A 27,901-nucleotide genomic window follows, 5' to 3' on the forward strand; every position below is an offset into this window, starting at 1 on the left:
GAGATTCAATGCCTACGAGCTAGGTCACATTCTCATCCTCATGTGTGTAGTTCATGTGGTATTTAGGGACAATCTGAATCTTGGAAGCGTTTGCTGGGGCAATGCACAGGCACTTTGAGTGTTTGTTCTTTGTAGTGTAGCTCTTTTGTTGGATCATGTGACACGCGGGATTCTACATATTTTTGGAATCGTTTATCTGCATGGTATCAGTGTCCTTTGACAATAGCTGTTGTTCACGTAATTAATAATGCAGATGTCAACACAATACACAAATATATAGCCATGTTTAAATAAAACTAAATGCAAGCATGATTGTTTTCTCGCCCATTTCTATTGTCCTATAGTTTTCAAGTCTATAACATTGGCCTGTCAAGGGGGTGGGTTAACTGAAAAGGGGAGCAGAGCTTCGAGTCCGGATTTTGTTTAAAACAAATGTGACAACCTTCGGAGTGAAAACGACCTTAGTCAATGGACTTAATGCAGTTATACACCTACATTTCCGTAAGACCTTTAATAAATGATCAATACAAGCAGGTGTAAATGTTTGAAATAGCTTCAAATTGGGTGGAGGTTCTGCAGTATGAAAGATGATTCTTAACTAAAAAAGTGTTAGATATCTGGGCTAGATAAAGGGGGATACCGATAGTGTGAGAACAAACAGAGCTGGAGACCTAGCAGAATGTACCGTATAGCTGATGCAAGCAGGCAATGGGCAGACTGCATGGCATGGGTGGTGGGGGGACGTTTTCTGCGTGGTTTGCATGCGCACCTGAATAGCATCAGAAAGCTCATTTACACCCTTGTATCTTGAGGCTAATGTTGGCATAAGTGCCAGGCTATTATGTAAGTCTATGCAAAAAGGATGAGCATACTCGTCCGTGGCACTTAAGGGGTTGGGAACTCCTACTGATTCTGAGTTCATGGGGGTTTAATCCCTGATCCAGGACACTGAAGATCAGAGCACACGGCAGGATTGTTGTCATATCGTGCAGGGCCGTGGTGAGAGGTTTCACTGACTATGCATGCTGTCATGCAGTCACTTACCCTGTTGTCCCCTTGAATCCCAGGTGGAGTGTCACCCTTACTTGGCCCAGCACGAGCTGTTGGCGCACTGCAAGGCGCGTGGGATTGTACTGACAGGATACAGCCCACTGGGCTCGCCGGACCGGATGTGGAAGCACCCGGAAGAACCTGTGCTGCTAGAAGAGCCGGATGTGAAATCTCTGGCAGAGAAGTACGGGAAATCGCCTGCCCAGATCCTCATCCGGTGGGTACCGCATCACGTAAGGGCGGTCTGCGAAACACATGCATGTATAAGGATGGGTGGATGGTTGTGGTTGGATGGATGGGTGCATGGAGGACCAGACTTGTATAACCCACTATGCAGAGTGCACTGCAGTCATGCGAAGCCATGCAAGTACATTGGGTTGCCAACGTGAAGTGTTTTCTGTCCATCAGGGGAGCCTACTTATGACTTTCCCGGGGGCGGGGGTGCCCAAATCTAGGGAAGGGACATCACCAGCAGTTATATGACCGCATTTGCATGTAGTCGCCAACTTGGTGCAAGGGGGGGGCGCAGAACAATGGAAACATTGGCTAGCATGTACTGCATATAGTCAAGTAAGAAGGAGATGCAAGCCTTCCAGTTGCGTTCCAGTAAGCCATCACTGCCCCTACTCCACCCCTCTGTAATCATCCAGGTTGTAGCAGCCCTCAAAATGCAGAGCAACACAACTAGGATGGGAGAACAGCATGCTCGCTAAACAGAAGGTACAGTTGCAAGGTGGAGTACCAACACCAAAGAAAGGTTCCTGATTCCAGGGAAAACAAGTAAAGAAGTTTCTTGATTAAAAGGAAGGACAACAGTGCTTTGTCATGATCTACATCATACCCTTCGTACCGGAGCATAACCATCAACCCAAAGGTGGTCTAAATGCCCACCTGAAGCTATGGTAACAACTCATCATAACAACGAGTTGTAAGTTTGTGACAAAGGATCTGCATATCTATCCTCGTTTATTACACAACTTCTTTTATTACATTTCTTAAATCACTGAAAATACAGTGAGGTTAACTTGATTTTTTAGGTTGCCATTATCTTGCATTCTGGGATTAGTAGTTTACCATTCAGGATGTGAAAATTAAAGCCACCCACAATGTTTTCTTTTGGTTTAACATGTTTTACATGTTGTCATGTGACTTTATTATGCAATTTGTGTTTTTTGTAAGTGAACTCTGTAAGACATTACTGTCGACCTTGAAATCCAACAATTTGAGGCAAGGTGTGTGACCCTGATCACCCCCGCCCTTACTCGACATAAGTAACCCCAAGCCCCACTCCCTCCATTTTGGATGCAGCCACACTAGATCCTTTTTTCACCACTAATGAGGTGTGGGGGAACGTTGTAGGTGAGTTTGGGGGCAGTGGTTCAAATTTGAAAAGACCAGGGGACCAGGAAAGACAGGGCAGGTGGGTGCTTTCTGACCTCTTAGCACTTTGCAAATATGCAGGTAACATGACAATTCCAGAATTAATGAGGAAAAAACCATTGATTGTTATAGACTCGGCTCAGGCGGGACATTCAAGCACTGCTAATTTTCCCAAGTCACAGCTAGGCAGACACACACACAGGGTCCGTGGCTCTGCAGATCGTTATGGACCGCAGGTTTCAAACACATTTCTATTATCACTGGCAGAACCTTTCATATGCATGATGAAACATATCCAACTCAAAAAGCTTGCAAAGCACCACCTTGCAAATCTGTGATAGTTAAAGTGAGCACCAACACATCATACCAACGAGCTGTACGTTTTTGACAAAGAATCTGCATATCTACCTTTGTCTATTACACAATTTCTTTTATTACATTTCTTAAATCACTGAAAGTACAATGGGGTTAACTGGATTTTTTAGGTTGCCATTATCTTGCATTCTGGGATTAGTAGTTACTTTGCACCGTGCAAAAAATTCCATGAATCAGGTCATACATTTTCAACCATCATATCAATTCATAAAAAATAAATCCACAATATTTAAAGAACTTGTTCTTGCCATGTGTCAACTAGTTACTAATAAAGTTGGGTAAAAGCAGGGAATCCCCAACACAGCCTAATCGTGAGATTTATTAACTGGCAAGAAACTGTCAAAAATGTATGTACCGGTCAGCGTCTAAGTGCTGCTACTTCCAGTGTAGCCCAATGCTTTTTCTTGTGGCATAAAGAACTTCAGATTGGGATGGAATTAAAATCTATGAAAACACAGACTTAACTCCACAAGGAAGCTGATGGTCTCTGGCATCCTACATCCAGGGGAACCAAAAACCAGTGTTTAGCTATTGAACAGACCGCATGGGCCATGGCTAAACATTAGGCTGAGCTATTTGCACAATTCCTGAGGTCAAGGGACACTAAACACACACAACACCTGTTCAGAACTCAATGCAGAAACACTCTGTACTCTGCGGATGTCATTGCAATTGTCTCTGTAATTGACTGAATTCAAAAGGAACCCATCCCTCAGACTTTTCCCAAGTTCTCGTCAGCCAAAGCCAGTCTACCCAGTTGTGAACACGCACTCCTCGCATGCGCCATACGTGAATCACATAAAGCTCTCAAGTTCTGAATTCCATGCATGAAATAGCCATCCAATATTGTATGTTCGTGTGGAATTCTGGGATGTGTAATCCTACATTTAATTTAGGAGAGGCAAAAGCGCAAGTCACAACATTTCAAGAAAAATGTAAGTATATGGCGTTCTAGTGCATAGATTCTAGCAGGATTTACATCCCATGCTTGAAAACAGCCTGCCAGTCGTCGTGTAGCTTTGCCTTTACAATTTTAAATGGAGTCCTACAAAAGTAACCCCAAGCCCCGCTCCCTCCATTTTGGATGCAGCCACACTAGTTCCTGTTTTTCACCACTGATTATGGCCAATGGGGGGGTTTGCTTTAGTGTCAGCCACAGGGTTGATGGGGAGCGGGGAACGGTGTAGGTGAGTGTAGAGGGGAGCGATGTTCCGGGGCGGATGATCACTGGGAGGGCAATTCAACTAAATGACTGGGAAAAAACAGAGCGTGGGGTAGGAGGTGTTGGGTAAATAGAAGAATGGCGGGCCATGAGGGGAAGACAAAAAGCAGCGAGCAAAGGAAGCAAAGGGGCAAAATGCCCCAAAAAAAAAAATTATATATATATATATTAAACGTACCTGCTTATCGACTTCTCTGGACGTGCTTCTTTCTGCTTCAGCTGGCGTTATGTCCCGTGGGCCTGCTCCTTTAGCCTTAAACTGTGGGTGAACCGGAAGCAAAATATTCATTGCTTCGGTGGCCAGTCCCTAAGCCCTCCCCTCCATGCCCAGCCACCAATATGAGGCTATGCCTAGAGCAGAGGGCTTGGGGAGGGCTTTGTTTGAAATGTTCGCTGCGTTCAGTATCAGAGAGATAGAGACACAGCATGGATGGAGCCCAAAACAAAGGTCCATCCAAACTGCGTCTTCTCTCCGGCAAATAGCGGGGGGGGGGGGGCTGGGGGGGTGTTCAGCCCTGAATTGATTCTACCGGCGTATGCCTGGGCCCCAGAGCACCTGTGTACTCGGCGCCCCTGCAGTCCAGGACATCAGCTGCGAAGTGCCCTCAAACCTGGGGCTACGTGCGATTGCAGCTGCTATTACTGCATGGGGTACATAGAAAATGGCATTGGGAAATAATCTAAAGAAATCTGAACTCGTGATTTGATGCAATCAAGTGGTATTTAAACTAGCAGATACGCTGCTGTAGACATGGAGGCCACCTGTGTTCTGTGGTGCTAAGAGTAGAGCGGAGAATATGTTAGGATGAACCTGTCAATCTTTATCTGCTGTAGCATTCTCTAACATATATAATATCACATCTTTGCATAGTGCTTCATGCCAGAATTCTCCCATTCCTAAGCGCTTTATTAACAGACAGTGATAGAAGTGTACTTAAAAAAGTAGTGGAACTGCGACTCTGGCAGGAACAGTGTATGAAGGAAAGGAGCAACGTGCAACACATCTTTCATGGGTTGTAGTCATGCTGGTGACAGCCAGTTGAGTTGAAATAGATTTCAGTTTAGCTGTAACTGATATACTGTGGTAAAGTGGAGAAGTGTGCTTTAGCTCCACAGAGAACAGTTCCTGAATGGTGAAAATGGTTGCAAAAAGTAGTGGGGCTGTTAACAGTAAAAATTAAAAGTAGTGGAACACCGCTCCCGGTCGTTCTCACTCACTTTGACCACTGTTAACTGGTGTTACTATTAGCTATCTCAGCAGTAGTCAATTACTTGGACTTGACTGTTTTGGAACCTGTGAGTGCAGGTGTACCCGCATATCACTAAATCCAGCTCTTACCTGATTGAGCTGTCATTCTTTCTGTGTTACTTGTTATCGGCCCAGCTGTGTATTAACCTTTCTTCGTACGTTCCGTTAGCTCTGTTTTTTATATCATTGTACGAATCCATTAGATATCAGTAGGGAAATGTACAAAAGTGTCACCCTCTGTACTGAGCCCCCGCAGTTACTGCGACTTTGGAGGCGCACAAAATACTGACTCTCATTACTGCACACAAGCAGAGCAGGGGTCGCAGGGGTGTCCCATCCCGCTCCGTGGGCGCAGGAACGGGAGTCCGGTGTTGCGGGGGACAAGAAAGTAATACAAAAAAAAAAGAAAAGCACCCTGCGGCGTCAGGTCTGCTAAGTGATACATCTGTAGGGAAGATATTGATAGCATCAAATGTTTATCAAACACACAAGGGTAATAAGAATTGGTGCTAGACACCCTAGGATTAGACCCATGAAAATATTGTTGTCTAATAGTAATGCACTCAGGTGCTCTAGGGTAGTGCCTACTCTTGCACTAAGCACAGAGATCCGACCCTCTCCAGAGCTTTGCGTCGGGTACAGCACTATGCTCTGCTGCAGAACCGGTCACTGGCAAAAGTGGGCATTTAGACCATCTTTGGAGAGGGGGTTAGGCTTTAGCCTATGGTCTGATGAAAATCATTGCAGAGACATTTTCCTTAACATCCCTGGGAACAGAAGTGGTTCTGGCTAAAAGAACATGCAGCAGGCCTGCAGCTGAGAATTAAAGAGCAGGCCCCTGGGATAGCCAGAGGGAGAGAGTGTGCTATGAGGTATCGCAGTTGACTTTAGCCAGCAGAGAAAGCAGCAGCTTTAAAGAGACAGCACCTCAATACACCATTCAGAATCAGAATCTGATTCATTCGATCAGAAATGTTATGATTTTTAGAATGTTCTTGTAAGGTTCAGAACATTCCAACCTCCAGAAATTTTGTCTAGCATAATATTTTGTAATCGGGTTCAGAATGTTGTCTGGAGCAAGTTATAGCCGCCAGGTTCAGATTGTTTCAGCGTCGGTCCGAATGTTCCAGTCCTATACAGAACATTCCAGTCGGGTTCAGAATGAGGCTTCCAGGGTGCAAGGGAATCATCTCCATTTGCTGTCCTTAGTGGGATCTACAAAGCCGACTTAAGCTTCACTGTTGCATCAATGAAGGCACTCAACCATGTGTCAGACATAAGAGAGAATGAATTCCTGAAAAACCTGCGCTAGCTCAATTATTAAATTCCTTATGCAACTTGGTGTTGATTTATTGATACACTGGTACTAATCACTGAAGTTATCAGTCACTAATCTATGTTCAAATCACTAATTGGCCAATGCTTGTTTTCTGTGGGTTAATTCACCATATGTTTGATAATTACGGACAACCGTATCACACATTAGGAAATTTAGACTGAAAATGATACAGAGAATGTTCTTGCCTACTGATCTTCATTAGTGTCGACACATGTTTCACACCTAGCGCTTCTTCAGGGCAAGTGGCTTCATTAGTTATGACAATTATACTTTGCATACATTAATGCAAACTTGGCTCTATCAGCTCAAGGATCCTCTATGTCTATTCAGATTAAATACTATTCTCTATGCAACACTACAGATCGAACATAGGAATCTCAGGGCCAGATTTTCAAAAATAAACTAAAGTGAACAAATTGCAGAGGAAGAGCTTTTTTCATTTGCCTTAATTTCTGAAATGCAGAGGTAACCGTATTCTCAAAAGTCACCTGTGTGTTTTAGGGGGGCTGGATATGAGAGCAAACGATGCACTTGCTGCTCCCTTGCACACATTAGTGTCAAGAGCCTGTGCCTAGGGAAGTGCTGTGAATTAGAAAAAAGGTGTTTCTATCTTCATTTGAAGAAAAGAAATGAAGGTGGGGTAAAAGCGGTTTACAGCAATGCTCTCCAAATTCAAAGACAATGCATGAAAGGTTCAGAATGTATCCCCGTATACATTTGTGGATAAGTTTACTCCTGCATCTCATCAAATGTGCCAAATAAAGGTTTTGAGAACCTGGTCCATAGTGTAAAATAAAGTCTTTGATCCTGCTTGGACAAGAGAGATAAATAAAGATTTAGACACATCTGTTTATTCTAACATTTCGAAATCTAATGTTCTAGATTACGCTCTTACTATAATCACTGGGGTGCTGAATAAATCAAGACTGAGCTTACAGCTTGAACTCAGTCATTGGGCTAGTGCATGCTCTTCCTCTCAGTATTATACAGCCTTTTTCAGGCTTATTCATTGTGTTCCGTTGAGGTTTAGTATGTTCCAGCCTAGTTCACCATATTCCAGTCCGTGGGCCTCATTAGGACCCAGGAGGTAAGGAGTTTACGGCGGCGTAAACAGCGCCGACCCTTACCGCCTGATTCCGAGGTCCCTTAGCGCCATGGCGGATTTAACACCTGCTTTTAGCAGGTGTTAAAATCCATGGCGCTAAGGGACCATGTTGTTAATTACGCCACCGTAATTTACGTTGGCGTAATTAACGCCTTCCCCACTCCCATTATGCCCTATGGGGCAAAAATGGGAATGGGGAAGGGTAAATGGGGATTGGGGACTTACCGCCCCGCCAACCCCGGAATGGGGCGGTAAGTCCGCCAACCACCATGGCGTAAACGTAGTTTACGCCATGGTGGTAAAGGTACGACCCAGGCGGTAATTTACCGCCTGGGTCGTAATGAGGCCCCGTGTCAAGCCTTTACATGCATGTTCAGAACATTCGGAATGGTTTATTTATTTATTTTTGCATTTGTTGCAGCGCACTGAACCCTTGGGTATCGAGGCGCTAGTCACATTGATACAAAAATAAAATACACAGTACAGCTAAAGCAAGAAACACACTTTTTGCATTGTTTCAGACTGCCCAAGACATTTTCAGGATGATAAAACGCGTTCCAGTGAGGTTCGGGGTGTTCAGCCATTTTCAGTATTTAGGATTTAGCAGATGTTCCCAATTAATATTATACTTTCCCTGAACTCTCACCATCTGGAATGGGTCCTAACAAATGTTGTAGTGTCTAACTGTCCCCTAGTAGGATTGCCTGTGTGTCTGCAAAGGATTTCTCTGCTCGTGTTATTGTCCTCTTGTACAGCATTTCTGATCTGCGCAAAGACCTTGCTCTCTTTCTAAAAAAAATAAAAAATCTGTATAATATTCTACAGAGGGTTCTGGGGGGGTTAGGAATTTTACAACCCTATTGAGAAGGCTCTAGCTATGTTCGGATATGTTGTGAGTGTCTCCTTTTCTCTGCCCTTTTTCTTAGGTGGCAAGTACAGCGTGGCGTGGTCTGCATTCCCAAAAGTGTGACTCCTTCCCGGATCGATCAGAACTTCCAGGTAAGAGCAAACAGTCCAGGTACATCTTTCTGGGTCATGATCCAGGCCTAGATACATTGCCCAGAGAATCGCTAGTGCCCTGTAGACATTAATGAGGAAATGGTTAGGCTCCTGTGTAAATCACTCGCACATGCGGAAGCCGGGCCCATGAAATGTTACTAGGGATGTGAGAACACAGTCAAACCTCAGCACACAATATTGGGGATGCCCAGGATATATTTCTGGGAGCATGGCGATGGTCCTGGATTCCATACTGGTTCCAAGAGCAGCGCTGTACGTACATTACAGGGTGCATGGTCAGGACCGTGCCCATGATGGGGTCATAGTCAGGTCCCAACATACATTACTGGGGGTGTGGGGATGATCAGGGACTGGTAAACATTACTGGGAGCATAGGCAGCACATATGTACCTTATTGTGGACAGACTGAAAGCTCCATGTACATTAATGTGGGCATGGCCAAAGCCCTGTGTACATTACTAGTGACATGGCCCAAGCCTTGCACACCGTACTGTGGATGGTTTATGCCTTAGTTACATACATGTTTGAGGCCGTGATGGTAAGCCTTGGTACAATAGTGAGGCATGGGGAAAGTCCATCGCATAATCCAGGGACATGATGACTGCCATGTGTTATCGCTTCGGTCATGGTCAAAGGCCAGAATATAATCCTAGCTCATGATCACAGTGATGTGTGCATTACTGGGGCATGGTCAGTGTCCTGCATATAATCCAGGAGCATGATCACAGCCATGTGTACATCACTCTTGTCATGGTCCAAACCCTGCATGAAACCCAGGTGCATGATCACAGCGATGTGTGCATTACTGGAGCATGGTCAGAGCCCTGCATATAATCCAGGCACATGATCACAGCAGTGTGTGCATTAGTGGAGTGTGGGGTGCATTCAAATGCCCCAAACTGAAGTCCTTTTCACATAACAAGCTGTATTTTTCAACACTGACACAAAACTGGCTTTGCAAGTAAAATTGAAGAGCAATGTGGGAAGGGCCTACTGTCACTACCAAAGGAAAAGCAGAATTTCAATCCACAAAAGAATACAGAATCAAAGGGCACTTTGACGTGAAAAGTAGGATGTCTTCAGCCCTGACACAAAAACTGCTTTGCTTGAGGCTGCACGTGAAAACTGAAAGTCCCTTTCACCTGAAAAGTAGGATTTTTAAACACTGACCCCAAAAACCTCTTTGCATGTGTATTTGCAGTTTACATGTGAAAAATATACCACTGCTAACAGAAAAAATGTCAGGGAAAAAGAAACAGTGTGAGTTCACAAAAAGTGATGTATATTATGTTTTGCATACAAGATACCAGTGACATTTGAAAAGCCACTTTGTGTTCCATGGGAAAATGTCTGCCCTGTTGCTGGCTGTTGGACACATGTCACAAGGAACTTAAACACTGGAAGGCTGGCATCCTGGTGTTTACAGCTGCAATAAAATGTGGCTTGCTCTGGCAGGTGTGGCAAACCCAGTGTTCTTTAGACTGGCTGTCTCTGCAGAATCATTTCGCCTGGCCGATGCATGACCACAATGTCAACAGTAGGTGTGAAAAGGGGAGCCATTAAGGCAATTCAATTAAGGGAGTCTGAAACTTCAACTTAAAGAACAAACAACCAACTTCAAAGAGATTCATAAACAAACTCTGGTCACAGGCTGGCACAGGGAGACAGATGGCTGTGCTGGATGAAAAAGATCTCCCATTTGCTGGACATACAGATTTACGATTAATTTAAAAGGACTATTATAACTTAGACCTTTTTCCCAGCAACCATAAGGATGTAATTTACAGGCAGTTTTGAAGATATAAAATTCATACACCTACGAGTTAGGGAACTGTAATGGCCAGTTAAACTAGGTATCGGGCTGATGTTAAAAATGTACCAAATGTGAGTGTTGGTGAACAGGTGAAGGATACAATTAGGAATATGGGTAATAAATTACATAATCATAACTGTTATGCTTTTTATGGAAACGGCAGAAAATTGCCACATGGCCGTTCAAAATGGTGCGGGCCTGGCTGTCATCTTATTTACTTCCCCATGATTGACTGAAAAGGAAAATAAATATGTTGTGGAAGTTGCTAGTAAAAGTATGAAGTTTTGCCACATAACTACATCTTTGCAAAAATTTGACATGAAACAAATGGGGCTTGTTAAGCTGCCATATGTCTGCTCCCGACCCCTAAACCAACCCTCACTGGGAGGCTGGGTGTGGGAGGAGAGAAAAGGGTAACTGTCCAATCGTATTTTGTGTGACCTCTTGCAGGGTACTCCCCGCAAGATTGTCAAATTGGTGGTGTCATTGCTGCTATATAAGGGGAACTCTACTAGGAGGAAGAGACAGAGCTGCTGAACTTTACCATCAAAACAGTGCTACTGCAATTTACAATCTGACAGCTGCAAGGGAATACCAGAGGAGATTGTTGAGAGTGCATCTGGTTGGAGCTGACTATTGCTAGGAAGGTCTAAACACTGACTGTGACCTATGTTGGAGAGTGGAAGGCCATGCTTGATAGTGGAGTGACCAGACCCCTGACCTATATTTCTAGAAGGTCCCTTCATGCAACTGGCTGTCCTGAACTTTAAACAGAGGCTTTCTATGTAAGTAGAACTGAGGGTTCTAAGTGAAATGACCTTTTTTTAAAAGATCTCAAGAGAAAAAGACAGATTTACTTTGACCGATTTTCTTTTTATTGGAAAACCGCCATTTCTCTTGAGACCTTTAAAATGAGGTTTTCCCATTTCTGTCAACCCATCTCCCTCTCCCGTGGTATTTTAAACCAAAAGTGTGGATGAAATCATAATTGCCATATGTGTTTGTACCAATCTTGAAATCCTACTGCTAGCCTTTTAAACCCGCAGGAAAATCATATCTGCACAGCATACATCTATAAATGTGCCCACTGACCAGCGCTAATTATTTTTTCAAGTGAAATTTGTGAGCATGATTACAGAAGTCTGTGCATTGCTAGGGCATGGTCACAGTGCTGCATATAATCCAGGAGCATGATCACAGCTGTGTGTGCATTGCTAGAGCATGGTCACAGTGCTGCATATAATCCAGGAGCATGATCACAGCTGTGTGTGCATTACTAGGGCATGGCCAGGGTGCTGCATATAATCCAGGAGCATGATCACAGCCGTGTGTGCATTACTAGGGCACGGTCAGGGTGCTGCATATAATCCAGGAGCATGATCACAGCCATGCGTGCATTACTAGGGCACTGTCAGGGTGCTGCATATAATCCAGGAGCACGATCACAGCTGTGTCTGCATTACTAGGGCAAGGTCAGGGTGCTACATATAATGCAGGAGCATGATCACAGCTGTGTGTGCATTACTAGGGCATGGTCACAGTGCTGCATATAATCCAGGAGCATGATCACAGCTGTGTGTGCATTGCTAGAGCATGGTCACAGTGCTGCATATAATCCAGGAGCATGATCACAGCTGTGTGTGCATTACTAGGGCATGGCCAGGGTGCTGCATATAATCCAGGAGCATGATCACAGCCGTGTGTGCATTACTAGGGCACGGTCAGGGTGCTGCATATAATCCAGGAGCATGATCACAGCCATGCGTGCATTACTAACGCATGGTCAGGGTGCTGCATATAATCCTGGAGCATGATCACAGCTGTGTCTGCATTAGTAGGGCGCGGTCAGGGTGCTGCATATAATCAAGGAGCATGATCACAACTGTGTGCGCATTACTAGGGCACGGTCAGGTTGCTGCATATAATCCAGTGTGCATTACTAGGGCACAGACAGGGTGCTGCATATAATCCAGGAGCATGATCACAGCCGTGTGTGCATTACTAGGGCACAGTCAGGTTGCTGCATATAATGCAGCAGCATGATCACAGCCATGTGCGCATTACTAGGGCACGGTCAGGGTGCTGCATATAATGCAGGAGCCTGATCACAGCCGTGTGTGCATTACTAGGGCACAGTCTGGATGCTGCATATAATCCAGGAGCATGATCACGGTTGTGTGTGCATTACTAGGGCACAGTCTGGGTGCTGCATATCAGCAGCAGAAAACAGGGGGTAGGGGGTCCTGGAAGTCCCTCTGCAGGACATTAGTCCTGGTTACCGAGAGCCTTACCAAGATTCTTTAGCTCACTATCTTTCACAGAGGAGATATATCCAAAACATATCAGTCTCTGTCCTGCCCTGGGGCAGTCCAGCACGAAAGGCTGGCAACAGCAACCACAGACACATGTTTCAATCTGGCTGGGCCTTATCAGTAGGGTGGAGCTGTGCCTCCCTAAGAATAGTGAGCAATGGAGCTGTACCTATCTAAGAATAGTGAGAAATGGGTCAATGTCTGGATTCCCCTAGTAATTTAGGGTGAGACCCAAAGTTACTTAAATTATGCAAAAAACAATGGTTGTCCTGGGAGTCCCAATGCCTGATATTAGTCCTGGTAACAAGTGTCTTACCCAGATTCTTTAGCTCACTATCTTTCACAGAGGAGAAATATGCAAAACATATCAGTCCTTGTCTTGCCTAGGGCAGTCTATCACCCAAATGCTAGGCAATTCTCCTCTGAACAAGAGTACTAACAGAAATGCTAAGCAATTCTGCTCTTATCAAGCGTACCCACAGCAAACCCAGACATGTGCCTCTCTAAGAATAGTGAGCAAGGAGTCCATGTCTAGATTCCCCTTAGAGTGAGACCCAAAGTTATTTAAATTATGCAAAAAACAAGGGGGGGGGGTCCTAGGAGTCCCTCTGCCAGACATTAGTCCTGGTTATGAGAGCCTTACCCAGGAGCATGATCACAGCCATGTGTGCATTGCTGGGGCACGGTCAAGGTGCTGCATATAACCCAGGAGCATGATCACAGCCGTGTGTGCATTGCTGGGGCACGGTCAAGGTGCTGCATATAACCCAGGAGCATGATCACAGCCGTGTGTGCATTGCTGGGGCACGGTCAAGGTGCTGCATATAACCCAGGAGCATGATCACAGCCGTGTGTGCATTGCTGGGGCACGGTCAAGGTGCTGCATATAACCCAGGAGCATGATCACAGCCGTGTGTGCATTGCTGGGGCACGGTCAAGGTGCTGCATATAACCCAGGAGCATGATCACAGCCGTGTGTGCATTGCTGGGGCACGGTCAAGGTGCTGCATATAACCCAGGAGCATGATCACAGCCGTGTGTGCATTGCTGGGGCACGGTCAAGGTGCTGCATATAACCCAGGAGCATGATCACAGCCGTGTGTGCATTGCTGGGGCACGGTCAAGGTGCTGCATATAACCCAGGAGCATGATCACAGCCGTGTGTGCATTGCTGGGGCACGGTCAAGGTGCTGCATATAACCCAGGAGCATGATCACAGCCGTGTGTGCATTGCTGGGGCACGGTCAAGGTGCTGCATATAACCCAGGAGCATGATCACAGCCGTGTGTGCATTGCTGGGGCACGGTCAAGGTGCTGCATATAACCCAGGAGCATGATCACAGCCGTGTGTGCATTGCTGGGGCACGGTCAAGGTGCTGCATATAACCCAGGAGCATGATCACAGCCGTGTGTGCATTGCTGGGGCACGGTCAAGGTGCTGCATATAACCCAGGAGCATGATCACAGCCGTGTGTGCATTGCTGGGGCACGGTCAAGGTGCTGCATATAACCCAGGAGCATGATCACAGCCGTGTGTGCATTGCTGGGGCACGGTCAAGGTGCTGCATATAACCCAGGAGCATGATCACAGCCGTGTGTGCATTGCTGGGGCACGGTCAAGGTGCTGCATATAACCCAGGAGCATGATCACAGCCGTGTGTGCATTGCTGGGGCACGGTCAAGGTGCTGCATATAACCCAGGAGCATGATCACAGCCGTGTGTGCATTGCTGGGGCACGGTCAAGGTGCTGCATATAACCCAGGAGCATGATCACAGCCGTGTGTGCATTGCTGGGGCACGGTCAAGGTGCTGCATATAACCCAGGAGCATGATCACAGCCGTGTGTGCATTGCTGGGGCACGGTCAAGGTGCTGCATATAACCCAGGAGCATGATCACAGCCGTGTGTGCATTGCTGGGGCACGGTCAAGGTGCTGCATATAACCCAGGAGCATGATCACAGCCATGTGTGCATTGCTGGGGCACGGTCAAGGTGCTGCATATAACCCAGGAGCATGATCACAGCCATGTGTGCATTGCTGGGGCACGGTCAAGGTGCTGCATATAACCCAGGAGCATGATCACAGCCATGTGTGCATTGCTGGGGCACGGTCAAGGTGCTGCATATAACCCAGGAGCATGATCACAGCCATTTGTGCATTGCTGGGGCACGGTCAAGGTGCTGCATATAACCCAGGAGCATGATCACAGCCATGTGTGCATTGCTGGGGCACGGTCAAGGTGCTGCATATAACCCAGGAGCATGATCACAGCCATGTGTGCATTGCTGGGGCACGGTCAAGGTGCTGCATATAACCCAGGAGCATGATCACAGCCATGTGTGCATTGCTGGGGCACGGTCAAGGTGCTGCATATAACCCAGGAGCATGATCACAGCCATGTGTGCATTGCTGGGGCACGGTCAAGGTGCTGCATATAACCCAGGAGCATGATCACAGCCATGTGTGCATTGCTGGGGCACGGTCAAGGTGCTGCATATAACCCAGGAGCATGATCACAGCCATGTGTGCATTGCTGGGGCACGGTCAAGGTGCTGCATATAACCCAGGAGCATGATCACAGCCATGTGTGCATTGCTGGGGCACGGTCAAGGTGCTGCATATAACCCAGGAGCATGATCACAGCCATGTGTGCATTGCTGGGGCACGGTCAAGGTGCTGCATATAACCCAGGAGCATGATCACAGCCATGTGTGCATTGCTGGGGCACGGTCAAGGTGCTGCATATAACCCAGGAGCATGATCACAGCCATGTGTGCATTGCTGGGGCACGGTCAAGGTGCTGCATATAACCCAGGAGCATGATCACAGCCATGTGTGCATTGCTGGGGCACGGTCAAGGTGCTGCATATAACCCAGGAGCATGATCACAGCCATGTGTGCATTGCTGGGGCACGGTCAAGGTGCTGCATATAACCCAGGAGCATGATCACAGCCATGTGTGCATTGCTGGGGCACGGTCAAGGTGCTGCATATAACCCAGGAGCATGATCACAGCCATGTGTGCATTGCTGGGGCACGGTCAAGGTGCTGCATATAACCCAGGAGCATGATCACAGCCATGTGTGCATTGCTGGGGCACGGTCAAGGTGCTGCATATAACCCAGGAGCATGATCACAGCCATGTGTGCATTGCTGGGGCACGGTCAAGGTGCTGCATATAACCCAGGAGCATGATCACAGCCATGTGTGCATTGCTGGGGCACGGTCAAGGTGCTGCATATAACCCAGGAGCATGATCACAGCCATGTGTGCATTGCTGGGGCACGGTCAAGGTGCTGCATATAACCCAGGAGCATGATCACAGCCATGTGTGCATTGCTGGGGCACGGTCAAGGTGCTGCATATAACCCAGGAGCATGATCACAGCCATGTGTGCATTGCTGGGGCACGGTCAAGGTGCTGCATATAACCCAGGAGCATGATCACAGCCATGTGTGCATTGCTGGGGCACGGTCAAGGTGCTGCATATAACCCAGGAGCATGATCACAGCCATGTGTGCATTGCTGGGGCACGGTCAAGGTGCTGCATATAACCCAGGAGCATGATCACAGCCATGTGTGCATTGCTGGGGCACGGTCAAGGTGCTGCATATAACCCAGGAGCATGATCACAGCCATGTGTGCATTGCTGGGGCACGGTCAAGGTGCTGCATATAACCCAGGAGCATGATCACAGCCATGTGTGCATTGCTGGGGCACGGTCAAGGTGCTGCATATAACCCAGGAGCATGATCACAGCCATGTGTGCATTGCTGGGGCATGGTCAAGGTGCTGAATATAATACATGATTATTAGTGTTTTAACAATGCAACCTTTTTAACAGACACATCATTGTAAAGAGCTGGGGTTGTTCTCATATCCCCATAGCCATCATTCCTTTTATGCAAGGCAGCCAGGGACTCTCTTTGATGCTGTTTGTCCCCGTCTTCTTTCTCATATGGGTATTTAAAATAAAATAGGAGTGTAAAATACTGTCCATCTTGGAACCATAACCTTATGAGAATCCGTTTTTATGCTTATTCTAGGTTTGTTCAGTGAGACAAGAGTAACATTCCTATTATCACTACAATATAAACTGAAAGTGATCTTTCAAAATGAAAAATACCCAATGTACAATAAGAAAGTACACCTTTTTGCTTCTTAAAATGTTCTTCCTTCTTGGAAAGGGTCCACTCATTAAAACCAATGATCTGTTTCTTCAGAGATCACCAATGCAATGTTTAATTTTCTGTTATGACCACTGACTGGTTTGGAGTGCTGCTGAACCCTTACATTTGTTACTGTATGCACAAACAATCAATCACAAAAAATACAATGGCAGCATGGTCTCTTGTTCTTTACAAGTTCTGTCAGAGAACCACACCCCCAGCAGAGTATTTCCACACCCCCTTCAGCTCCACCCGTGTGGACAATGCACTCTGTGTGGTGGCACCATTCCCTAAATGTTAAAATGCAATCACTCATGCCAAATTAAATATTTTCCTAATAAAAGCAGAGTGCATTACACTACAAATGAAGCCTTAACTCATGGTAGAGCACTTCTCCTGAACGTTCCCTTTAAGCTTCGCATGGAAGCGAGCCTCCTTATATTCAAAATTACTGTTGTGAACTAGTGGTGGTGTGTGAGTTAAGATTTAATTTGGGAGCATCACTGAAAACTGTTGCATCGCTATATATAAATAGCGCCCTCCTCCCCTCACCATAATAACAGCAGAAATGGTGAGCGCACATCTATGACATGGAAAGTAGACAGTGAGTGCGGCTTTACCAAAACAAGAATTCAGTTGCAACATCCCAGCTATACGAAGCACATCCCTGTGATGCCCTCCGTCAGAGTCCCTCCGCAGTCCCGCCGGTGGCCTTCAACATGCGAACACCTAAAATCTCAGGAGCAGACTTAACAGGTGCAACTCCCCCCCCCCCAGTGATCAATAGCGACACTCTTAAATGAACCCCACTGAACATAATATGTGGCAACAGGGCAGGTAGATGTCTCCGGAGATTAAACTTTGTGTGGCACAGTAAGATTATACTCTTATGGAACCAGGTGAAGGTGTGGCATTTACAGTGGCAAGAATGTGCCTCCACCTACCTTCACAGCTGGCAGGTACCCTATTAATTTCTCTTTAGATACCAATGACTCCAGACTGGACTATAGAATTACATTAGTTCTATGTGTACATTATGCTTTCATAGCAATTACTTTTACCTTACGTACAAAATTACCAAAAGCATATTTTATTTTGTTTTATTTTATGGCTTATAGCGCAAACCCAGCTCAAGAGCAGCAGAGCACTTCACAACAGAATTGTACCAGAATTGGGCTTGGCATTTTGTACAGTAACGCAGTACTGTTGGTGGAGGGAGAGAGGGATGTTTATGCGTCCGGCAGGTATTGTTAAAAGAGCCACGTTTTTAGTGTTTTGCAGAACTGGAGGATGGTAGGTGCAATTCAAGCCTCTACCAGGATTGAGTTCCAGATGGTCGGGTGAGGCAGGAGAAGGACTGTTTGCAAGTCTTCTCTTTGTGGGCTAGCTTAGACTCCAACCTTTGGATAGTTTTGCTATGTAGGCACAGAGTCTCCAGAGGTGTGTAGCTTAGCCCCCAACTAGGTTGGTGTTCCTTTTGAGACTGCTTTGTAGTTAATACATGCAATTTTGAATATGATCATGCCGGGGAGGGAAACTAGTGAAGGGTGTGCAATTTTGGAGCGATACGGTCAAATTTGCGGTCACCTGTAAGGAGGCTTGTTGCAGCATTGTGTGCTGCTTTGAGAGGGGGGCAGGTATGCAGCTGGAATCCCAGTAAGTGGGACATTTCCCCCATCTATGTGTGAGTTAATGATGGGTTGGCCGTCCGTATGGAACTCGTTTGGGGGAATTAAGGGTTTGATTTTGGGTAGTGTCTGGATCTGTTGCCATGCGGTTTGTGCCTATGTGGCAATGTGTTTTTGTAAGGAAAAACTACTGTCAACAATGAGACCCAAGGATTTGGCCGAGTTGGACAGCTGAAGGGTGAATCCTTCCAGGCACATGTCATCCAGCCATTGTTAAACGAGTTGTTGTTTAGCTGGTTGACCGAGGAGGACAAATTTGCAGGGTTCAGTTTAAGTTATGGATAGTGTTTAGATAGTAGCCAGGTATTTACAAAGGCAAGCAATGTCTTTGGGCCACTGACCTTAAAGTACAGCTAAGTGTCATCAGCGTACTGATGGGTGGCTATGTTGGGATCATTTAGGAGACTTCCCGAAGGTTCCATGTGAAGTTGATTGTGGAGAGAATGTAATTTCGGGGAACCCCAGACAGTACTGGGAGTTGGTTGGATCTGAATGAGCTCATCTGTACGACTTAGGGCTTATCGGATAAGTAGGATGCAAACCATTTTAGGACAATTCCCAAGAAGCCCATTCTGTCGCTGAGGAGGGAGAGTAGTATTTGGTGGTCAACTGTGTCGAAGGCAGGTGAGCGGTCTAAGAGGACATATTTAGATGCAACTCTATTCTTGTCTTGGTATGGAGGGGGCCTCATTCTCTACAATATTTTGAAGGGAGGGCATCAAGGGCTTTCTTTCTCCACATACCACCTGTACTGCGCCATGGCACCAAACCTCATATTATCAAAACTCTCAGATCCAGGAGCGTGCACGTGGCACCCTGGAACAATCGTTGGAAAGTAGCAGTTTAGCAACCATCACCATGCTCATTTGGTACTGCTGGTGGGGCATTCTAGGAAACAGTGTTAGAATAGCACCTTACTGACCATCACCATTTTTAGTCAAGAGTACCGCTGGGACACTCAAGATCTGTGTTAGCATAGAGCATGAGTAACCATCACCATTGCCACTGAATAGCACCCGTGGTGCACTCTGTGACACAGAACTAGGATAGCACTCTAGAGGCCAGTGCCATTATCAATCAAGATCACCGGTGTGCATGGTGATAGGATAACACTTTAGTGAGATCCGCCACTTTCACTGAGGAGCACTTGTTTGGCACTCTAGGATCTCCGTTTGAATAGTGCTAAAGTGGTGTCACCATTTTCATTCAGGAGCACAGGTGTGGCACACTAGTAAAATCCAGGGAGCAACAGCATGGTGATAGGCTTGTACACTGAGCAAATAGGAAACAGTCACCGGGGGAGTGTGGGTTTACTCTGCTGTAGCCTACTCATAAGTGGCAGCATAACATTCAATTGAGGGTGATTGAGGGGTTTAAGGACCCTCACGACTGTACACAAACTCCTAATCTGTTATCTATTAGTCCATCTGTAAGTCAGCTCCCCATTGACCGAAGCCCCAAATCCTCAGGGGTAGTCCCGGGATAACACCAAGTTATGCGCTCTCTTGAAGGGCTATTCTGTGAGAGGGGGGGATCAGCCTTTCCATCTAGGCAGAGGCAGCCCGGGTGTTTTGCCAGGGAAAAAGTCTAGTCATGCAACATAATGATTTCTTTTCTTACCAGGACCTCTGTTCTTTCACCAACTCTCAAGAGCAACTGTCAACGTTCTTCCAGTCGCCCCCTTTAAAGGTCACCCATGGTTCCTCCCCCTGTTACATCACTGACAAGTGCCGCTCTGCCCAATGCTGGGATGCTTAGGTCGCTGAGGTACACAGAAGCCGACCAATAGGAGTCACTGATGTCTTGAGCTCAACATGAAAACAAAGACTTTAACTCTCTGGTCTCCAGGGGAATTCAGATACAGACACAGGAACAGCAGGGGCTGCTAGGAACCCCAATATCAACAAGGGGATTTACATTAAACGTTGGAGGTCTAAGAGATGTGTTGCCCCATCCTGTTAACAGTATATGAGATCTAATTGCGCTGCAGCCAATATATCATTCTCATGCCTTCCTGAGCATCTTATCCACCCCTCGCCCTCATCCCTACTATAATCTACCCTACTTTGCTTCTCCCTATCACTACTGAATGGTCTATCATATTCCTCCTTCGCCTCTCTGACAAACTATGGCAGGAGGTGCTATGCCAATGCAGGATAACATAACATGGATGGGAAAGGGGGTGCTAAAGGAATACACGGGGGGTGCTAAAAACACAAAAGGCTCGTTTAATCGTTTGGTATTGCCAATAGAAACCAGCCCACGCTAGGCCAACCTCAATCCTTATTTCCAAGTGAATGTATGTATTTCGGTTCTTTTTTGCAGGTCTTTGACTTCAGCCTCACAGAAGACGAGATGAAGCAGATCGGGTCCCTCAATAAGAACTGGCGGTATATCGTCCCCGTGATCACGGTAATATCCTGCTATGGGGGCTCAGCTGCCGCTCTGGCATTTCATAATCTGATAGCAATCAGGAGTCTGCAAAGCACGGGAAGCAGCAGAACGAGGCAGAGAGGAAATGAGAAGATACGCAGATAAAATGTGGGAGGACCAAAGTAGAGTCTTGTGCTGCCAATGTCACCTAATGAGGAAATGAGGTGATGTGCTGCACCGGCGAGAGCAGAGGTATACATGCCAGATATAGCAGAACAAACAGACACGCAGCTCAGCATCTTCCTTTTCCATGTAATGGAGCGGCATCCAGCATGCCGCGAAGTGTGGCTATTGTGGGGTGAAATTGAATATGGTATGAAACCTCTGATGGAGTCTAATATCCGTAGGGATAATTTGGTGTCGCATCCTCAGGAGTTAAGGCATGGTATGTAAAGCAACATTTCTATAGTGCCTGGACACCTGGAAGCACTTCACTGAACACATCACTCAATGGGGGGTTAGGAGATGGCTATTTATTATCTAGAGAACAGCAAGGGCTCCAACCTTATCCTAAATGGAAGATGATCTTAGAAGGTGCTCAGTTCCATGGGGATTGTGTTCCAGGGTTCGGTCGCTAAGACTGAAAATGTTCGGCCGCTGATCCTTGCATGGTTAAAGTGTGCTGGTCTACAAACCTGGAGCTTAACGGACCTGAGGGTGCAAGAAAGAGAGTATTTATTTACTTATATGATGGATCCACCAAAAAAGATCTTCATTCCCATAGAGCTTTGAGTGCTATACAAAGGACCTTGAACTCAGACCTTCTGCCAATGGGTAGTGTGATGCATGCCTGATTGAATATATAGGTTTTTAATTAGTCTGATAACAGTTTAAAATTAAACATTCCACACATACATTTCAAAATCATCAGTACATCAAATATTGTACACAGCGTTACACATTAAGCACATTTTACATACAAGTATTGCACTAAAATTGTAAACGGGGCTATTCCATGTCCTAAAAAGTATAATCATCCAATTAATTGTTCCCTTATAGGTATTATTTCTTTTACGCAATCATTGTTCTCATTTGCTGGATCAATTTCTGATCAATACCCATCCACTGTTTCATTAAGGCTATAATCAGGGACACTTGGTTACCTGCTAAGCAGCATAGCCAAAAGCCATCAGTGTTTATAAAGGAAGGACAATGCAGAAAGCTATATGCATACATTTCCCGTTCCTTATTCACTGCACTGAGAGAATATACGAGAAGCCAAAGAGATATGGTGCGACTCTTTATCAAAAGTAAGGACTATCTCACTCATTAGCGATCCGTTTTTATTGCAGTCTTTCTTTGGTCTTCACTGGATCAGGTTCTAGGTTTGTAGCGAGACTCTGCGGTCTCACGCCTTCCTCGAGCCTTTTCACAGGTTCACGATCAGTAGTGAGACGCAATAGAATCAAGGCTCTGTCATGTCTTGCCCAAGCTCGGCCCCTTCCCTCCCCATGGTATCTTGGAGCATGTGTCTTCCGGGTTGGGGATCATTGTTCCACTAGCAGTTACTTCATACCGTGGCCAGAGTGGGGCGCATATTTCCTGGTGGGGGTCTCAAAGACCGCATTGTTGGGTCAATAGATAGCACGGTCTGGGCACCGTGAAGCGGCTCCCATAACTTTATGACCACCCATGTCCTCATGGCCGTCAGCTTCATCTCTTGGATGAAGCGTGCAGCCCTCAATCCAAAGTGGCTGGATGTCACTTCCGGTTTACAGGAGGAAGGGCTGCGGCTATCCAGTACAAAATTGGACTGTGCATTAACCCCTGCCTTCTTCTAACCAGCTCCTCAGTCTTCCAGCACCACCTCCTCATGTCTCCCAGTAGTCCTCCTGTACTAGCTATCCAGTTCTTAGACTTTCTTCAGACACTCTCCAGCCATGTCACAGCCAGTCTTCCTTTTCATTTTCGCTTTGAAGGAAAATCACAATAGCAAACTGAGGTTTTCTTTTCCCTTCATGGCTTTTCCTCCTGGCATTCAGGCTCCTCTCCATCGCCACTTACCCGCTATGTCTTCTGGGGACGCAGTCGCTACAAGAGAAAGAGGATAAGCGACAGGAACAAGCACAAGACCTCCACGCATGGCCTGCACTGGAGAGGCTTTCTCCAGCTTCTTCACAGGTTTAGGGTCAGGCGTGAGTCCTTGCAGGCTCTTTACAGGTTTCATGATTTTAGTAGCAAGTACAAGACCTCCACGCAGGGCCTGCCTGGAGAGGCTTTCTCCAGCTTCTTCACAGGTTTAGGGTCAGGCGTGAGTCCTGGCAGCCTCTTTACAGGTTTCATGATTTTAGTAACAAGCACAAGACCTCCACGCATGGCCTGCCCTGGAGAGGCTTTCTCCAGCTTCTTCACAGGTTTAGGGTCAGGCGTGAGTCCTGGCAGCCTCTTTACAGGTTTCATGATTTTAGTAACAAGCACAAGACCTCCACGCATGGCCTGCCCTGGAGATGCTTTCTCCAGCTTCTTCACAGGTTTAGGGTCAGGCGTGAGCCCTGGCAGCCTCTTTACAGGTTGCATGATGTTAGTGAGGCTAAACAGTTTCAAGGCTTTCTTCAGGCTTGTCACAGTCTCAGGGTTTGCAGTGACATTCAGAAATCCCAAGGCCACTCACTGGTCTCTACAGGTTTGAGGTCAGTAGCGGGAATTGGAAGTCTCAAAGCTTTCTTCCAATGTTTCCCAGGTTTCGGAGTTTGTATTGAGACTCACCTGTCTCAAAACCTTCTCCTGCTTCTTCAAGCAAGGCACACTGCTACATCAACACAAAAGCTATTTAGTCAGGGTGCAGGAAATGGCAGGCCGCAGGGCAAATGCCCAGCAATGAGGTCTGGCTCAGAGCACAAGTGGATGCAGGACCATGGTGCCTGGAAGAGACCACACCGACATTTCAAACCAGGGCATAGCTGAGCTTTTTAATGGATTAGGAACATACCAGGGGCATGTGCAGGAGAATTCAGGAAGGATGTGCCATGTACTAAACCCGAGGTGAGGTTGCAATAACTATACATTCTGACACAAACTATATAACAGGAAAGCTGGTGGAACAAAAGACTGGAGTTAAAATGATGTAAACCCGAACATGGGTGAAAGGGCTACATAATATTTTATGATAAAATAAAGTTAATTAATTAAAGCATGTGCACATGACCGGTCCACTTCCATGGCCATGCCAGGCCAGTGCAGGGAGCATCCTCCTCCTTTTCCAGGTGCCAGGAAGTTTCTAAAACAACTCAATGAAAAGTAGAGGGGAACAGCATGTGGTGGAGGAACGGTTTGCAACATGACAGTTCTATTTCAATTGACAAACAAGAAACATAGGGCAAAGGCGGGGGGCGAGGACATCAGGTGGCTTCGAGGGGTTTCAGAGTTCTCAACTGAGGAAAGGGTTGAGGATTACTTGAAGGGACCTCATAACTGGTTCCTTTATCACCTACTCTTAGGACAGAATTGTCTGTACAGGTACAATGTAACTAGTACAAGCGTGTCAGCATTCTGGGCCCCGAAGGCTGCCTCTCTATTGCAGATGTACTCTTTTCATCACCTGTATTTTACCGGGTATTGTGCATGCAATCAGAATTAGGTGTCTCAGGCGCATTTTCACAAGAACTAGGTGTTGTTGTCTTGCACAAACGAGTGTTATGTTGAGGGTTTTTGCATAGTAAAGCTAAAAGACTTGATGACACTGAGCCCACAATTATCTGCCTTACTTTACCATATCTCTTAATAAGGAGCCGCTTCCCCAATTTTGCTATGCATGAATTATTGGCCTGTGCTCTAGCACCTTGATGTGTCTCTTATGCTAGATCCATTTACCAAAAAGATCGCAAATCAAATAACTGGATAGACTCAAGGAATATGGCAAATTCTCATTTAATAAAGTAGGGAGACCTGGCAGACAATCGGACTGATGCATGCACACTCACACGCAAACTTGATTACACAGAGGCTTTATACCCCATTATGCATCATCTATGATGTCATCCTACGTGGCAAATAATAAAACCTATTGAGGGGAGGGATTGATTAGGGGATCATATCTACTTATAGAACATAGAAGAATGAGTTTCATTGGCTACCCCTTATCTGTAGGGAACACCTTGAACTACCTCTAAAAGCATACAACACTGATTATATTAGACACAATAGCAGCAGATTGGTCTATGCAACATTGTATATTAAGTTGTCCACTAGACCCACTGATTAGTTGGCATTCCCACCCAAACTTTGAATTTTGGGTTGCTGTGTGAAACGAAACCTAGGTGCTTTGAATCCTGTCGGACTACTCCCTGCATTTCCAGTTAATCCATCACCCCTCATCGGTTAGGCCAAAAGTCAAAGTCTTCCGTTTGTAGTTGACCTTGTTTCCTGATCATTGTTCTGGAACATTTATGGAAGTTTGAGTACACCACTATCTTCTTCTGCGGCCTAATGAATAGCTCATTTTGAACTTCTAAATCATGTGTTAGGAGGCCACAAAATTGTCCATTTCAACCTTCTATTTACTGCTATTTGATTCCATTATGCTGCGTGTCGTTGCTCCTCTAGGCCTTTAGAGACATGCTCATTCCATCCCATATGAGCTTCATGCCCTTTTAATTACCCAGTGCTTGGCTTTTGCAAATGTTTTCTTCTTCTTTAATCCAAGAGAAATGTGCCCTTCATTCATTGCTTATCCTGGTTAACTGCCCTTGTGCCTTGCAATTATTGCTTAAAATAGCATCCTTGATCCCAGGCCAACATAGCCTCCTTGTTGTTCTGCACACAGGTCTTCCACCATCTCCTGATTCTGCAGCCTTGGTCTGTCTCTGAGGTAGCTTAGCTGAAATCTGACACAAGCCGATCGTCCATTTCTATCATGGCCGTCCTTACCATGATATATATACCTCTTATGTTTGGGGACTCCTTCTCGAGCCACTCTGCAATTCTTCCTTTCCACCTCTCCTCTCTCTAATCCTTCTCTCCATCTGCCCAGTTTCTCCCCTTATTCTCTCCTTGGCTTTCTCTCTTTCTTCTGGCCTCCTCACCGCTCCAGTATGCTCTAGGCTCCCCCTCCTTTCTTCTCCACTTTTCCCACCTTGCCACTATCACCCTTTAATCTCCTCTCCACCTCGCCTGTTCGCCTCTTTCTTTTTTCTACCTCCAGTCTTTACATGCTCCCCTTTGCCTCCTCCAACTTCTTACTGTCTCACTCCATTTCCTCCTCATTTACTCTGGCCTCTCTCTCCTGAACTACCACTCTTCTCGGTCTCTCACCTCGACTCATCTCTCTCTTGCCTCTTCCACTTTACGCTGTCCTCTCCTTTCCACCTTCCTGCTCAACCTGCACCTCTTTCACACACTACCTGTCCGCCCCTTCCCCTTTCACACCTGTGCGGGTTTGGATTTGGTAAGTTCAGTTTCTTAACAGTATAAAGGTGTGAGTGCTGTCCCTAGTTGATTGGTTAGCTGGCTATGCAATGACTCCCTTAGATGTTGTGATAATACATCTACCTGCCATGTTGGACTAGCCCCACACTCTTCTAGCCCCAGCCGCCTCAGCAGATTCATTCAGTGACTGGTCACTCGGTGTGCCCAATGGCCTGCGTTGGCTACTAGCCCCTTTTGGATGCATGATTTAATTAACGATCATGAAGTCCCATTACATATTCGGAGTAGGCATGTATTGGCTGTATTCCTCCACCTGACCGCAGCTGACTGATCGCAATGGCCAGAGGGACAATTAACAGCCTTTTCCTGTGGTAGGTTTTGGAGGGCTCAGTGGCTGTGGAACGGTAGAATAGGCTTTGGTGGTTGTATGCGGGTAGGGTATGGTGAGTAGTATGGGGTTGTTGGTACCTGGCCCCACATAGAAACAATGCAGTAAGTTGCCCCACACTGGCATAGCCAGATGCCACGGATCCGCATTGGCATCAGAGTGGAATCTCTCTGCATCTCACAGCTTCCCATTCATCCAAATGTTATGATAGCAAATCTGATGGTGGGCATGTGGTAACCAAGTCTCTCCTCCTTTTCCTTCACAGGTGGATGGCCAGATTGTTCCCCGGGATGCCGGACACCCCTTCTATCCCTTCCATGACTCTTTCTAAAGCCTGTGGGCACAGACCGGATGCCAAATGCAGCTTCACTCATCCACTCTAGCGTGCCTAGAATAAAAACACATGCAGCGAGTCTAAAAGTGTCAGTGTTTAGTTCGGCTGGATGAATGAGTGAGCGTGTATATCACACACAGCGAAGCAAATCCGATCTTGGTTCTCCCTCAGGACACAACAACCTGCATTACGCCTTCTAGTAACTGACCAATAAAGTCTTCATTTTGGGTATAAACAGGCCCAGGTCCTGTTGACAGCTTAGCTCCCAAGGAGTGCAATTATTTCATTCTGGGCCCCAAACAGAAGCCCCAGCTCTCCTTTACTGACCTACCTTATTGCAATGGTGCTGGAGCAGCTTTGAAGAGAATGTTTAAGAAGTGATAATGCCTGTGCTTTGTTTTGTTTTCCAGTCGTAATGAATTTTTCAGCAGGGTTCTCTTTGTTTGGCCTGAAAAGTGCATGTCAGCAGCACTGTCAGGTTTAAAGAAGGACAACGAAGGTGATGACAATGTCTCTTACACACAACCGGGTAGTGAATGTACCTATTGATGGAAAGCGTCAGTTAATTGAAGGACAAGATGAACATTTCTATCAATGTCCATGGAGGTGCCAAAGCTGACTACGGGCAGGTGTGATTTTTCACCAAAACACCAATTAC

General features: G+C 46.2%; 1 protein-coding gene across 2 annotated transcripts in view; it reads left to right on the top strand.

Annotated features, from left to right (window-relative positions):
- The window catches only part of AKR1A1 (aldo-keto reductase family 1 member A1), a 428,825-nt gene extending 401,496 nt beyond the window's left edge, over window positions 1–27,329 (top strand). For both annotated transcript variants that reach the window (XM_069642381.1, XM_069642380.1), the window contains exons 6-9: window positions 1,068–1,267; window positions 8,647–8,719; window positions 21,050–21,136; window positions 27,175–27,329. In XM_069642381.1, the coding sequence (XP_069498482.1) occupies window positions 1,068–1,267; window positions 8,647–8,719; window positions 21,050–21,136; window positions 27,175–27,240 (426 nt within the window). In that variant the 3' untranslated portion in view covers window positions 27,241–27,329. The remainder of the gene's footprint in view (window positions 1–1,067; window positions 1,268–8,646; window positions 8,720–21,049; window positions 21,137–27,174) is intronic.
- Window positions 27,330–27,901: the final 572 nt, after the last annotated feature.

Source organism: Ambystoma mexicanum, chromosome 1q (assembly GCF_040938575.1).
Source record: "Ambystoma mexicanum isolate Mex_15411 chromosome 1q, UKY_AmexF1_1, whole genome shotgun sequence".
In the NCBI taxonomy this organism is placed as follows: domain Eukaryota; kingdom Metazoa; phylum Chordata; class Amphibia; order Caudata; family Ambystomatidae; genus Ambystoma; species Ambystoma mexicanum.